The following is a 15951-nucleotide window of genomic DNA, read 5'->3' on the forward strand; positions in this document are numbered from 1 at the left end:
GGCCCCGCGTGCGTGAGGGCTCCCGGCGATGCCTGGGCGGCCTGAGTGAACACGGCCCTGACCTCACTCGCGCTCTGGGCAAATTCCCAAAGAGATCCTCCTGGGCTCTGTCAGGGGCCACTTACAAGGACTGAGGTACAGCACCGTGGGAGTGCACTGGGCAGGGTGGGAGGCATCCCGTGCATCGCATCCCTCCAGGGCTGCACTGCACGGACACACCACACGAAGGCACTGCCTCAGACACAACACAGAACGCAGTGTGGACGTGCCCTCTGGAGCTGTACCGAGCGTGCTGGGGGCCCTAGACATGGTGATAACACGCCATGAACCGGGGAGTGTGATTAACTGCACCCCAACACCAGGTTTTAAAGACAGTTAATCAGATCCTATCACTCTCCTGCTTAAAACCATCTAACACTGCCTCACACTCCTACTGAAAACATCCTCCAGTGCTTCCGGTCACACCCAAACCGGAATCCCAGCTCCTGACCAGGGCCTGTGAGGCCCCCACCCCGGGCCTGGCCTTGCCGTCTCCGTCTCATCGCCTGCCGCTCCCCTCACTCACGGTGCTCCACAAAGGCTCGCCTTTCTCTTCATTAAACAGCAAGCTTATCCCACCCAGGAGCCTCTGTACTATCTTCCTTGGCTGTGACTCTTGTACCCCAGACCCTCAAAGAGCTGGGTCCTACTAGCCAATCAGTTCTCCACTCAAATGTCACTCCTTAGAAAGATTTCCCCTGACTCTCAATCTAAAGTAGCCCTGACCCAGTTCTCTACTACATCTTGTTCTACCCCTTATCTGTGTCTAAAATTGTCGTAATTATTTACTTGCTTATTACCCAACTAGGAGGTAATCTCCAAGACAGCAGGGGCCTAATTTTTCTTATTCACAGTCATATTCATAATAATGAAAAGAATGCTTATCAAATAGCTCTCGGAAAATTGAATGAATGGATGGCCTCATAGAGAATGGAGCTGGGCTGGGACAGGAACTAGAGCAAGATTGCAATGGCTAGAGAGGGAGTGGAAGGTGAGAAAGGGGAGCCAGGGGCGGGGGGTAGTGGCCATTCCCTGAGCGGGCCCGGCTGTGGCGGTGTGGAGAGGTGGGACGACAGCTGCAGGGAGAGGACACAGCTTCGTCCACCGACTGTCCTTCTGAGTGGCCCCGGGGAAGCTGAGCTACTTGGGCCTGAGCCCTCGAGGCTGGCTGGTTGCCTTCTCTGCCCTGGGCTGGCCAGGTCAGCCATCCCCAGGACCCTGGCCCTGCATTACCTGGTGTCCTGGTTGGAGTCCTGGGCCAGCCTCACCAGGTTGTGCACCAGCATGTCTGTGCTCTCTCTGGTGCCTGAGAGAAGCCTCTCGGCGCCTATCTGCTCCAGGACAACCGAGAGGTGCTCGGCAGTGCACTTCCAGACTAAGGGGTTTCGGTGGCTGAAAGGGAACACAATCACGGACAAGGGCTCAGCCAAGGAATGCGGTGTGTGGGTCCCCAGCCTGGCACACATGGACCTACAGGTGTGCATCCATGTTTCATGCCTCAGTGGGCTCCAAATTTGGTCCCGAGCAGACTAAAGGGAATCTTCAAGGAAAGAGCAGACCTTCCTGACACTGGAACTAAGGACGATGACAGGGTGGACTGAGCACGTGAAGACACGTGACGTCACCAGACGCACTGTGTGCCTGGCATCCCCGTTCCTCCCTGAGCTCCTGTCCTGCCTTTGCCTAAATGATGCACTTCCCCACATTTTCTCCACTTAGAATAACCTACTTCTGTCTTCTGAGGCCTCCAGGCAGAAGTAGTGCTCCCTGGGGGTGGCAGTGTCCTTGTTCCCTGGGAAGTACAGGGGTACCCGCATGGCTTCCAGGGGGCACCAAGTCTTCCTCTCAGTCGAATCCCCCATGCCCCACTGGTGCCAGGCACATGCCGACCCTTCAGCACTTCGTGGGAGCTTCCTGCACATTCACTGAGCTGAATTGAGACGGGGCCGGGGGGGATAGGAGATTGATGGATGATTTCAGGGAGAACCTGAAATCTTACAGGAGGAGCCCATCAGGATGTCACCTCTTTATTTCTCACCCTATTCAATGTGGATTCAATGTGCCCACAGTCCATGAGGTGACACTGGCCCTGGGGTCCGTACCAGTGGAACACAAAGGGAGGCTTCTGGGCTCTTCCTACTCAGTCTGGTCCAGGGACCAGCACCGTTAGCACCTGAATCAGAATCAGCAGTTTAGCCAGACCCCCGGGAATTCAAACGCACAGCCCTGTACCGGGCTCCCCTGGTCCTTGCGGACAACCGTCAACTGTCTCAGTTTGCTGCGAGCACAGCCTCCCTGCCAGGCACCATACTGAGCACCTTCAAACCAGCGTCACCTCAACTCTGTAAGCTACTCCTGTCATCATCTTGCAGGGGAGGAAGCGGCGGCATGGGGAGGAATCCAGAGATAAGTACAATTCATTTCTCCTGAGTTAACAGTAGCCACGGAGGGCATTCAATAAATGTGAGGTGGAGGCAGCCGCTGCTCTAAGTGCTCTTTCCTGAATCAATTCCTTTACTCCTCACAACAGTATTAGCAGTGGGTTGGCCAAAAAGTTCGTTCGGGTTTCGTCTACGATGTTACAGCAACACCCGAACGAACTTTTTGGCCAACCCAATATTATCCCCCTTTTACAGATGAGGAAACCAAGGCATGGGGAAGTTTAGTAACAATCCAGGATGTGAACCCAGGCAACATGGCTCGGGGGCCTGTAGGCAAAGGCCTCTTGGCTGCTCCAACACGCCCTGGGTTCTACCCGATAGGCCACCCTGCGTAAGGGTCGGTGTCGTAACTGGCTTGCTGGGGTTGAGAGCTGTTTCACCCTGTGGGAGAAAGGGCTTGGGAAATGCTTCTGGTTTTGCTGCTGTGTTTGGTTTTTACATAAAGAGAAAGCAGATCTGGCTGGTGAAAGGCTCCAATGGCTGCCAGCCCCCTCCTCCACCCCAGAAGGCCAAGTGGCACCAGCTGGAGGAGGTCTTGTGCCTTGTTCTCCTCGTGGCCCAGATTTCATCAGAAGGAAGCACTCCTCCCCTGAGACAGTGGCAGGGGCTCCTCAGGCACAGGCCAAAGGCTGTCTCTGCCACCCCGTCTCTGGGGACATTACCACAGCCACTATGGGCTCCCCAGTGTTGAGCAGAAAATAGCACCTGTCCCTTCCCAGCTGGGACCCGGGGCTGCACTGAGCTCCCCTCGTTACCCACAGGCTGGTCCAGGAGAGGTGGGAGAGAAGCCCACTAAGGAACAGGGGTCTTCCTCACCCAGGAAAATACATGAGGTGCCTGTGCCATCTCCCTGCTCCTCCCCCACCCCAGCGCCTCTCCCCTTTGCGTCACCTTCCCAGGCCACCGCCCCCCCCAGACAACAGGCCCCCGCATACTAGATGCCCGCCAAGGTGAGGGCCACCAGGGAGCGGGTGGGGGTCACGTGCTGCACCATGGCCCCCAGGGACCGGCTGGCCGCCCTCTGGATGAACTTGCTGGTGTTCCCCATCTTCTGGAGCAGGCAGCGGGCAATCTCTTCAGCCTCCTGGTCCATATTCTTCTTCAAGGCCCGGAAGAGTTCTCCCAGGGTGCTGATGGCCAGGTGGGACACCTTGGAGCGGAGGTTGGTGAGCTTGGAGAGAGATGGGAGGGGGACCCTGCCAGGTTGCTGGGCCCTGCCAAGGGCTCCAGCACATAAGAAGAAGGAACCCTGCACCACCCTCCCGCAGACTTCACCCTCACCCCGGCCTAGACCTCACCAGGCTAGAAATGGAAACCCTGCAGCTGTTCTGGGCAAAACAGTCCCGTTTTAAAGAAACACTGTTACTGTTGCTATCATCACAATTATCAATTCTATTATTATCATTACCATCTGAAATTTGTGCAACACTTAGTCTTGAAAACACAATTATTTAATTGGAACTTCACAGGCCCCCCACTGGAACAGTCTATTCCCAAGGGCATGGGTCATGGCCTCCACTTGTGATACGATACATCTTACTGCCCCTCTGAGCCCAGCCTAGGCCAAGCTCTAGCCCCACAGGAGAAAGAATTTGGGAAATGTTACAACTGCCCAGAAGTTAGAGATCTGGCCCAGAACACTCCATCCCTCCTGAGGCATCCTAACTACAGAGGACAACGCGGGGCTGTGACAAACGGGCACATAAGATTCTGACTGTTCCAATGCCCAGAGATTAGAAATAAGGGAACCCCAGGCCTCAGCTTTCCAATCTGAGAAATGGGTGGCTAGCTCCTGCTTCAGTGGCTGAGGGCTGAGAAATAGGCAGGGACGCCCATGTTGCAGGGAGCCGTGGGCCCCTCCGTGGCTGCTGTGTGACCCACACTGAGCAACACCACCAGGGAAGGGGGACTGGCTGGGAGTCAAGCGGAGGACAGGACACAGGAGGCCTCACCTCTCCAGTCACGGCCAAGGACACGTCGTGCAGCCTCCCAGCGAGGACCTCCGAGTGACAGGCCGCCAGGCGCTGGATGCTCACTAGGCCCTTCTCCTTCATCTGCCTAAGAAGCAAGTCCAGGCCCTGTCACAGGCAGTGGGCATGGGAGGAGCCCCCTCCCTCTGCAGACCAGGGCATGCCCATCACCAGCACCTCCACCGCAGCGCGGAGGGATTCAATGGCCTCGGCGGCAGGGTGTCCTGGTGTAACACCCAGGCTGAAATCCTAACCGTCCCGTGCAAGCCATTCTACGGGGCCTGTGGCCCATCCCCACCCAGGATGGAAGCCCACCCCAGAGCCCGGGCCTACGCCAGACACAAAGCCAGCACCTTCAAGAGAAGGCACTTGCACGTGAGGACTGAAGACGAGGAGGCCTTCCTGCAAAGGTTCTGGACCCCAAGTCATCGCTCTGCTCGCAACTAAGACTGTGTGTGGGAGGAACACGGGAGCAGAATGAACTTGACTTAGAAAAATGAAGGGCTGTGACCTTCCTCAGGCCCCCACGAAAGCGCCACGGAGTCAGATCGTACTTTCTAGGGCTGGCTCTGGTGAGCCATAGAGCAGTGCACGGGGCAGGCGCAGGCGGCCAGACCCACAGGCACTCCCCCTCACGCCTCCTCCTGGGGACAATGCTTCCTTCTGATGAAATCTGGCCACGAGGAGAGCCACGAGGGCCTGCAGTGGGGGAGGCGGGGGGGCGGCGGCCGGAGCACAGGGAGTGTTTCCTCACCAGTCGCTGCATTCCGGGCACTGCAGGGCATCCACCAGCCCCAGCTCCGTGTTCGAGAAAGGCCTTAGCTCCTTAAAAGCCCGAAGGTCCGTCTCCTCCTCTTCTTCCCACGCAGGAGACCCCAAAGTAAGCACCGCAGGTAAGGAGTGAGCTGCACACACAGAGAAGGAAAGGAGCAGGCGGGTGTTACCCAGAGGACCCGCGACCCGCACAGCGCCAAGCCCACCTTAGGGGGGCACGCAGGGTGAAGGGAGCCGCAAGGGTGAGAAGCCAGGGCCTGGGCTGCACTCCCTGGGGAGCCACAGAGACCACCGAACTCCTACCCCTGGTTGACAGTTTCTACCCCTACCATCGCCCATCTGATTATTATAAACAAGCTGGCCTGTGATAGGCTCTTGATGTCATGTGACCAAGCCCACCGCGCTGGTGACGCACCCAGAATCCCGCCCTGTCTGTGGCTCGAGGTGAGGCCAGCAAGTCTGTCAAGGAATGACTCCCCTGCTCTCACCTCATCCCCACCCAGGAGCCCATGTTACGGCTTCTCCTCCTCCTTCCCTCCGACTCTCCATCCTTTTGTGAAGCCACCCAAGACAGGGAAGCGGCCCAAAGGCAGCCAGCGGGAGGAAGCAGGAGACAGTGAAGGCACTGACGAGACGATTAACTGACACTTGAGTGGTCAAGATGTGGCCACACTTGCAGGGACTGACAATAAGCAGGGATGTTGTTTAAAAATCAGATCACGTTTTCTAGGCTGTCCTTCCTTGGGGACAGGTGCCAGAATCATAAAATTCTAGAACAGGAAGGACGTTTGGAGGTTTCCGTCTGGTCCAATGCTCCAATCACAGAGCTGAGGCACCAGAAGCCCACAGAGGCTAGGGATGCCCACAGTGCCTCAGTTCCTCCATCAACAGAGCCTGAACTGGAATCCAGAGCTCTTACTTCCTGCCTAGTTTTCTTCAGAGGTTCATCTTTACATGACTTTCACTATGGCCTATCTAGGAGGTCCTGGGTAAATCTGAATTGGGGCAGTCCTTTATTTAAAACCAAGAAAAAAAAGAACTCATTCCTGGATTCTCCTCTCAGCTTTGCCATTGGATCAAGATTCATTAGCCAAAGATTCATTAGCCATAGTCCCTATGGGCCACCATCACCTTGAGAGACCTTGGGTAACCTTGAGTCTCTGTTGTCTATAAAATGAGTGGCTTAGGTTAGATAGCTCAATATTTCCCAAGTGTCAACCATTCAGTTACCAGTTTCATGATTTTTTTTGCTATATCTCTAAATTACTTTTACTTTATTTATATGGTACTTTTCTTCAAATCAACCCACTTTTCAAATCCTAAATAAGTTTATTTTAAAGGGAAATTTATGTCACTACCATAATTGGTAAATGATTAGTTGTCATGGTATACGATAAATAGGTACAGTAAAAGAACATTATAAACTCAAGCTATAAAAGGACAGTCAGCTTCTAATGTCTCAAGCTGGGAGAAGGATCTCTTTGTTTAAAAAGGAGATTCACAAGTCTTAGAGAGGTGCTAAAAACTAGCACCAGATTAAGACTTTCTACTTGATGGAATCAAAAGGATAGAAAGAGAATAGAAAAGGGAGGTCAGTCAATATTATTTCTAGCACAAAACTGATGCTCTATTCTACCAACAATGTCCACATTTAAAGAAACTCTGAACCAGGTTGGTTGTTTTCAAATGTTCTTTACTAGCAAAATCTTTTCAAATGAAATCCCACGTGGAGCCCCAGTATTCAAAAAGGGGAGACAAAATAGACACTCCTCTGGTAGAATGGGGACAGGGCCTCCCCTTGTCCCTTGGCACCTTCCTGAGTGTCCCATAGAACCTTCAGGTCCTCAGATCCCAGTCTGTCACCAGCCCTGTCCAGCCCTGACATTTTATGAGGCAACAAGCAAGAACCCAGGGTCTTCCCAGAACCCTTTTTTCCTCTTCCTGGCGTTTCCAGCTACTCCCATGGAGGCTGCTTCCAGCATCTGTGGTCCTGGTGCACTGGTGAGTCCTCTAGGACATGTCACGCAGGCTGGGCACACCTGTCCAGCCATCCACAATTCCCGTTACAATGCCCTGGGTCCCCAGCCTGGCCCCCAGGTACTTCTGACTTCCAGACACTGTTCCTGTCTCTGGCAAGGTGACCACCCCAGGTTGCCCCCTCCTCCGACATGGGCAACTGGCAGAAGCAGAGCAGCAGAAGTCACCCTTGCCACACCCCAAAGCACCCCAAGACAGCATAGCGAGGGGGACACGTGCCCCCACAGCCAGTTGGTCTAGGTCCCACCTGAAGCACGGCGGGCAAAGCTGAGTTCCTGCTTCTGACAGGGATGCTGGGCCGTGAGGCCCTGTCGGCCCGCTTCTTCAGGATGACGTCAGTGTTGTTTCTGCAGGGGCTGCTCAGCTCAGTGGGCACAGAGAGGGTCCCACTGCCCCGGAGGGTAAGGAGGCCTGTGGAGGCAGAGAAAGCCCGAGGACAGAGCTGGTCCTGCCTGTCTCCCGGCCCCAGAGTTCCCCTTTGGAAATGCGCCCGTCAGTGAGCTACAAGACAGCAGACGTGGCTCCCTGTCCAGTCTCAGGACGGAGAGGGTGGGAGGCGTGGACAGCCTCTCTTTTGGCCCAGGTGTTGGCCAAGAAGTCTCCCCAACCTGAGGAGGCCTTCCCAAGCACCCAGTACCTTCCTTCATCAAGGTCCTCCAGGAGCCCAGGCTCTGGGAAGCGAGCTCCCTCCCCCTCTCCCTCTCCGGCTCCTTCACTCTCCGGACCAACTCCATCTCCTTAATCTGCTTCAGCCACATCTTCTCCTGGGCAGACCTGGCTACGGTGACCTGGATCCGGTACAAGATCAAGGCAAACTCCATCACCTTGGGGACCCAAGTGTGCTTTCTATACCTTCTTCATTCCATCATCAAGAATGTGAGTGGCTCCTGTGTGCTGATTGCTGTTCCGAGAATGAACAAAAGGTCAAAGGCCTTGCTCCCCATGAGCCACATGGAGTGGGGAGATGACGGCAAACAGACAGCCTCTAGTATCAGGCAACATGCACCGGAAGGCAAGTAAGGGACACAGGGTGACGGGGCTTCTGTTTCGGGTAGGGAGACCCAGGGGGACTCCCAGAGGCGGTGAAATTGAAGCAGAGACATAAATGAAATGAAGCGGGGAGCAGGCCCTGAGGCTGAGGTGTGCTGGGCGTGGCTGGGAGTCCTGAGGAGGACACAGGCAGGAGCACCCTGAGTCAGAGGAGAGGCAGGACACAGGTCGCAGGTGGCAGGGATGGGGCCAGAGCCACAGCGCACTGAGCCCTGTGGTCCATGGTGGGGGCTTGGGCTTTTCCTCCGGAGGACACAGCAAGCCACTGGAGGTTTTGAGCAGAAGAGTGACGTGATCTGATTCTTTTTTTTTCTTTTTTTTTTGACTGGATGGGGGATATTCTCTAAGTGTTGTTTTTAATAACTTTTTATTTTGAAATAATTTAAGACTCACGAGAAGTTGCAAAAATAGAACAAGGGGTTCCCATGAGGTGGGACTTGGACTAGGATAGCAGGAATGAAGATGGTAGAATGGCTAGACTCTGGACATGTTTCAAAAGCAGAGCCCACAGCTTTGGCTGATATATGAGGTGTGGGATGAGAGAGAAAGACAGGAGGCAGGGATGGGCCCGAGATTTGGGGCCGGTGCAGCTGGAAGGCTGGAGTTGCCTTTTACTGCCATTCATGGAAAGGGGACGTGGGGAAAAGGAGGTTTTGTGGGGGTAAGAGTTCAACAGTTAAGCCTTGGATGAGGTAAGTTTGAGATATAATTAGAGACCTAAATGGAGACGTTGAGTATCAGTTCTATATAAACATAGTCATATAAATTAACAGCTACTGGAGATTGGGGAAAGTCTGGGCTGGAGAGGGAGATTTGGGAGTCCTCAGCATAGAGGTGGTACCTAATGCCGTGGGCTGGATCGAATCACAGGGGTCTGTATAAATAGATAAGACGCTAGAGGTCTGAGCCCTGGGGGCTCCAGTACGTAGAGGTCAGGAAGACAAGAAGGCACCACCAAAGAAGGACCAGGAAGGAGCTAATTTTGATGTAGTCAGACAAGCAAGAAAGAAGTCATCCCTCGTCTCTGTCCCTCAGTGGGGAATTCAAGAAGGATGAGCCACAAAAGCTGGCGATGGGTCAAGCTGGAAGAGCACTGAGATGTGTTGCACGTGGGAAGGTGGCCTCACTGATATCTCAATGGGGGCAGTTTCAACGGGGCTGGCGGGGACTAAGCCCCACTGGCCTGCACTCAGAAGAGGACGAGTAGAGACACAAGGCAATATTTTTCTTTGGTTTGGTTTGGTTTTAAGATGAGAGAGGAAACAGAGAGCTATGATGCTGGTGGGAATGATCCCGTTTCAAGGAGAACATTGTTGATGCAGGAGAAGGACAAGTGCTAGAGCTGGAATATTAGATGGATTGAGCTAGAACAGTAGGAGAAGGTGGTGAGTGAATGGGGTGTTTGAGGTTGAGAAGTGACGGTGGTGACGTTGTTTGCAGTGCCAACGTCTACAGTATGACCATGGGAGTGAGTGGCTAAGGTGTGGTGGAGGATGAGATCATTTCATGGCCCTGAATTTTTCTTCCTTTGTCTCATGGTCCGTCACCCTCGCTGGAGTGGGAGGATGTGGTGCCTGGACCTTATTAGCATCACTGGATCCCATAGTATATGCATATAGCAGGCTTTGAAGATATGTTTATTGCACTCTTATATCTCTGTTTCAAATAATGACCATAACAGTGACTCTCCACGTTTCACTAAATTCATCCAGACGAGAATCTGGATGAATCATCTGGATCAAGGTCACCTTAGAAGTCCAAGGTATTTGTCAGCCTGTCAGGCACAGGCCTTTGGCTGATCTGCCTCTGAGTCAGCTGCGTCTGGGTTGCTATCTTGGGTGTTGGCGTCAAATTACTAGGCTTGGTTCACCTAAGCCCCTCTGCACTCTCCCCCACATCCTACTTGCTTCTGAACCATGTGTGACCTCCTTCTGCCCTCCCTTCTTCCCTCATCCCCACCCCTCAGTTCCTCACTGTACTCTTCCCTTCACCTAGTCTCCCTCACCCCCATCCTTCTCCTCTCTTCTTTCTCTTCTTTTCTCCAGCCTTCACCCCAAACCCATCTATAGGTTCTGGCCTCAAGTACTAGGGGCAGCTGCCTCGGGGCTCTTCCTTGCTTTCCTCAAGCTGGTTCCACACTTACATATTTCAGAAACGTGTGTGTTCAGCCAGTGGTCCACTCTGACCCCAGCTTCCTCTTTCCCTCGCTTTCCAGGTACCTTGGTGCCACTCTCCTTCTGGTCCTCTTCTTCTAGCAAGGGCTGGGTTTCTTTGGCGTGGCTGAAGGAGAAGGCTGTCAGAATAGGAGCAGACTGAGAGGAAGGCAGGGCAGGTTTCTCAGGGGCAGCAGACCTGTCTCTGACGGGCAGGACCAAAGGTTTTGGCTCTGAGGAGTAGAGAACAAGAATGGAGCTGAGGACGCCCAGCACCCAGGAGCAGCAGCCATCCCTTTGGGGCTGAGGCTCTATGACCCTGTGGTTGGTGTGACATTTTCCTGCCTAAGCCCCTCACCCTCAGTTCTTCTGCCCAATGCTTCCTTGCTGGAGAAAGACACAGGTTAAATTTACTCTACAGGGCGGCACTGGCACGTATAGAACAGGCTGCCCAAGGACCAACACCCTCCTCCTTTCATCCCTCTATCCATTCATTCAACTAGTATTGCACACCTTATTCTAAGACTGGGGGTGGGGGGATGCGGAGAGGGAGGAGGGAGGAGGCTGGGCAGGAAATAGGGGCAGATCGGTTATCTAAGAGTTTTAAGATATTTCCTGAGAATGTAAGTCTGTTTTAACTGGGAGGTGTGTACTTCAGAAAAAGGAAAAATAAAATGAGCCCACTGACTGTTATAACCACCATGCTCCTATGTGAGACTATGACACAGCATGAAGGGCCCAGAGAACTAATGCCAGCCCAGGGCTCTCATTTTACAGACAGGAAAGATGAGACCCAGTAACCTTCAGGTGCTCTTACGATTGATAAAATACAAATTCATTTCCAAAGGACATCAAATCCATAGTATCTCTTTGTCATTCTATATTTTCCCAATTAATGGCTTCAAAGGGCACATTTCTGGTAATAGAGGCAGTGTGCGGGTAGGTTCATTCGTTTTCTCTTTTTTTTTTTAAAATTAATTAATTAATTTATTTATTTTTGGCTGTGTTGGGTCTTCGTTTCTGTGCGAGGGCTTTCTCCAGTTGCGGCGGGCAAGCGGGGGCCACGCTTCATCGCGGTGCGCAGGCCTCTCACTGTCGCGGCCTCTCCCACTGTGGAGCACAGGCTCCAGACACGCAGGGTCAGTAGTTGTGGCTCACGGGCTCTAGAGCACAGGCTCAGTAGTCATGGCACACGGGCTTAGTTGCTCCGCGGCATGTGGTATCTTCCCGGCCCAGGACTTGAACCCGTGTCCCCTGCACTGGCAGGTGGACTCTCAACCACTGTGCCACCAGGGAAGCCCCCATTCGTTTTCTTTTAATGAAAGAAATGTTAACCAGGTTCTCCTGCTCACAAAGTTTGGAGTTCACTGTCCTTGAGTGAACTTGCAAATCAGGGGTCCTCTGGAATGGGGGTCACCATCTGGGGCTGCCTGAGGCTGAAAAGGGTATGTTTTGTTTTGTTTTTATCTTTTCTTTTTTTAATATTTATTTATTTATTTGGCCCCATCTGGTCTTAGTTGCGGCAGGCAGGATCTTCCTTGTGGCACGCAGGCTTCTCTCTAGTTGTGGTGCGCGGGCTCAGTAGTTGCGACACAAGGGCTCTCTAGTTGTGGCACGTGGGCTCCAGAGCACATGGGCTCAGTAGTTGTGGCACGTGGGCTTAGTTGCCCCGTGACATGTGGGATCTTAGTTCCCTGACCAGGGATCAAGCCCGTGTCCCCTGCATTGGAAGGCGGATTCTTAACCACTGGACCACCAGGGAAGTCCCAGAAAGGGTGTGTTGAGTCTGGGGGTCCGGCAGGGCTCCTGGGTCACCCCAGATCTCTGCCCGGCCCACACCTTCTGCCAAAGATCCCTCCTGGGAGAAGGATCCAGGGCCGAGGGGGAGGAGGGGCGAAGCCTCCATCTGCCCAGAAGTAAGGTAGGACCGAGGGTCCAGGTGTCCAGGTGCCAGCTGACCAGGGCAGGGACTGCGAAAAAGCCACAAGATTGGGGGAAGCCCTCAGCTTCAGACAATACCACGTGAGCCCCTACTACGTGCCAGACGTGGTCCCCAAATCGGGCAATGTTGTTCCCAGCCGACAGCTGGAGGGTCAGAGAGCCCCTTAAGGACTTTGCCACTTTGTAGCCCCTTCTCACCTATGCCTCCAAGAGGCACCCTAGAAAGCCTTGTCCAAGCAGCCTGGCCCCTGCCCCCAGGGGACCTGGTTCTCAAGCAGCAAGCTGGTGAGGCAGACAAGGGAGAAGCTACAGGCTCGTGTCCCCTGGCCCAAAGCCCCATTCCAGTGCTCTCAGGGTAGCTCTTAAGGGACACTGGGTGCCAGTGTGCGCCACACCAGACTGCCCCAGCTACCCCGCAGCAGCCCAGCCAGGGAGAGGGGGAGATGCAGCCACCACAGAGGTTTCTGTGCCAGGCCTGCCTCTCGGGCCCAGCTGAGCATCTTAACCCTGGGGCCTCTTGGGCAGCAGCCTCCCCCTGGGCAACTGACCCACCTGCTGAGCTGATTACAGAGTAAGCTGCTGGGAAGCTACATAAGAGTCCACTCCCTCCTGCCTGTCAGCAGAGCAGCCGCCTCTAGCCCCCCATCGCCTGCGGCCCAGGCTCAGGGTGCTCCGCCCAGGTCCCCTCCCCCAACCTTCCATCCTCTCCACAAACTAGGTCATCAAGCTGGAGAGCATCCCTGGGCCTCGGCCACCTGCCTCACTGCCAGCCCGGGTTCGCTCTATTCCCCTGATGCTGAAACCTTCCGGGATGGGCTGACTAAGGCATTGTGGGATGTGGTTTAATTTCTCACTCTGTCTGGAGAGGAATCCTCTATTCACTTAGAACCGCGCAGGGGCAGCAGACACACGATGGGTCAGAAGCGCCAGCTTTGGAGCCGTGAGGACCTGCGTGCAAATGCATCAAGGCTGCTTTCTGTGTCCTGAGGCCAGGGAGAAGGTCCAGCTTCAGTTCAACCCCTTCCTCTGTCAAATGGGGACAGCGCCGTCTCTCTCAGCTGGGTGTTCATGAAGCGACTTGCGCTGGTGGAGGGCGGCACAGAGCAGGGGCCACCGTCCGTGGCACCAGGGTGGCTTCTGCTTTCCCGTCTGTGAAATGAGGGGCTTGAGTCTGACAGCACCCCGGTCTCCTCTGGCCCTAATTCTGATCCCATGATCCAGCCCAGGAACCAGAGAGTCAAAAAACACATGGGGGTGTGCACGGCGAGTACATACCCAGTGATCTGGGGGTCTTCTCCCAAGGCCCACTCTCCCGAACCAATCTTAAAAGAATGGGGGAGAAAAAAACACCCATGAGAGATGGCAAGCAAGAGCTCCTGCTGTGAGGAACCCAGGCTAGCTCCAGGAGGGGGCAAGGGCCGAGGGAGCCATGGGTGGCCCTGTAAAGAGGCTCCTGGCCAGGGCTTCAAAGCCGCAGGTGATGCAGTCCCTTCTGCAAACTTGAGGGCAGGCTGACCGGCAGCCCAGGCCAGGCCAGCCTCAGTGTCCAGACACAGCTCTGAGCCCTATTTTCCAGAGGCACAGCCCATCCATTCCCCAGGAAGCCAGCCTCGACATAAAACTGCTCAGTCCAAAAGGGAGCCCCGTGCCCTGCTCTGTCCACAGGAGAGCGGCTGCCGCAGTTGAGGATAAATCTCCTTCCAGCTCAGAGCAGACTGAGTTCAAGTCCTCCAAACAGCCTCCACTCCATGGGAGCTCGGTGATCCCCCCACCCTTGCCCCTCAGGGTCTCGAGGGATTGACCCCCTTTGCTGCTGATGGGAAATCACCACTGTTTTGTAACAGAGGTTCAGTCCCAAACTAAGCACAGGAAAGGAAGATGGGGCATTCCCGGCACTGGTTTTAGCGGGAATACAGCATCACTAAGACAGATGGCAATCCCTGCCTTCATGGGGCTTACATTCCCGTGAAGACCAGCTATACATCATCCAACATGGATTTGTCTCTTCTCACGGGGAAATGCATAGACAGCAGAACCCCCTGGGGGGCTGACAGGGTCACAAGCCACAACGCAAGGACTGGAACACAACATCCTGTGCTCTGGCCTCAGAGGATTCACTCAGCGGAATGACCCAGGCCGGGGTGGCTAGAAGACAGGCAGTAGGAGAGCCCATTTCAGTACCTGCCCAGATCCAGGGGCCCCTATCCGAGGGGTCTGTGGAGGTCAGGGGACCCGAGGTCTACAGGAGGGGCAGAGCTTCAGGGTGGGCCTGGGCCAGTCAAGACTCAGAGTTGCGCCCTGGAACTCGCACAGCCTCTTGGGTCAGGACCTACATGGAGGGGTTGTGTGTTTTGCAGCCAGTAGGCAAACACCCCAGGGCACCCAGCCTAGGGAGCCCCTCCGCTGCATCTTCACCACGGAACCCACCACTGCCCAGGAGCACTAATAGGTTTGGGGGGCACAGGTGGAGCTGGGAAATCCCCGTCGTTGCCCCTGGCTGTCTTGTTGGGCTTTGCTTTCACCTGGCACAATGCCTGACAAAGAGTGGTGCTCCACAGCTTTTAAGTGAGTACATGGATGCATGAATGCATGGCTGGATGGGAGGATGGATGAAATGGAAATGGAGGCTCCCTCCCAGCCATTTGTTAGCCTCACAGAGGCAATGGAGAGAAATCCATGTCACAACCAGACAGCAAATGGGCAGATACTTATTATGTGACTCATCCATGGCCAGGACCAAGCTTGACACCATGGGAGCCACAGAGATTTCTAGATATGGCCCCTGCCTTGTAGTGCTCCAAGTTAAAGAATAGAAATGAGGTTTAAATAAACGTGGAGCAAATCAGTGGGCGAGAGGTAGTCAGGCAGTGCACAGGCTGGATGCCTGTGGACAGTGCTGAGAAGGCACTCCCCTGAGGAGGCCAGGGAAGACCTGAGAGCGGGGGCAGATGTGGAGCTGGGGCTTGAAAAACGTAGGGACTGATCGGCGGGCCAAGGGGGAAAGGCTCATGTTGGGGCTGTAGAGAGGTGCCATCCAGGGCTCAGCACAGGCATTGGGAAAGGTGGGTCAGAGCCTGTAGAGCAGCACAGGAGCAAGTGTGGAGTGGTGGGCTGGGACACGCTGAATGTCTGGCCAGGGAGACTCATCTTTAAGCTGCTGGCACCAGGAAGTCCATAAAGGTGAGATGCATGGAAGAGGTGTATTCAGGGGGTGGATGAAAACACGAGATTAGGATGGAGAGCCCAGGGCTGCAAGGAGACCGGGGGGGAGCTATGGGGGGGAGGTCAAAAGGGAGCCAGTAAGTGCAAACTGAGAGGAAAGGCAGGGGCAAGACGGGGGTGGTAGCTTTTGTATTTTCTCTTACTGTTCAAGAAAGATCTAATGGGATGTGGAAATCTGTTGGGAACAGGAGGCAATAGGAGCAAAAGTCAAAGATGATGCTGAAATTGGAAGATCAAAGGGAACACCTGCACCTTGGTGGAAATCGGGAGGTTGTAGGAGGGAGGCAGTTTGGGGAAACATGAGGTGCTCTGTGCGTGATGCCA

At 54.4% G+C, this 15951-nt stretch overlaps 1 protein-coding gene across 1 annotated transcript in view; it reads right to left on the reverse strand.

The window, feature by feature from the left end:
- TOGARAM2 (TOG array regulator of axonemal microtubules 2) overlaps nt 1-15951 on the reverse strand; it is a 43316-nt gene that overhangs the window by 19049 nt on the left and 8316 nt on the right. Inside the window, 9 exon segments of the mRNA XM_029231625.1 lie at nt 1273-1431; nt 3416-3651; nt 4433-4538; nt 5205-5355; nt 7509-7544; nt 7547-7672; nt 7899-8076; nt 10531-10697; nt 13681-13727. Of these exon segments, the coding sequence (XP_029087458.1) occupies nt 1273-1431; nt 3416-3651; nt 4433-4538; nt 5205-5355; nt 7509-7544; nt 7547-7672; nt 7899-8076; nt 10531-10697; nt 13681-13727 (1206 nt within the window).

The sequence above is a fragment of the Monodon monoceros genome, unplaced genomic scaffold (genome assembly GCF_005190385.1).
Source record: "Monodon monoceros isolate NGI ecotype Baffin Bay Population unplaced genomic scaffold, NGI_Narwhal_1 Super_Scaffold_19, whole genome shotgun sequence".
NCBI lineage: Eukaryota > Metazoa > Chordata > Mammalia > Artiodactyla > Monodontidae > Monodon > Monodon monoceros.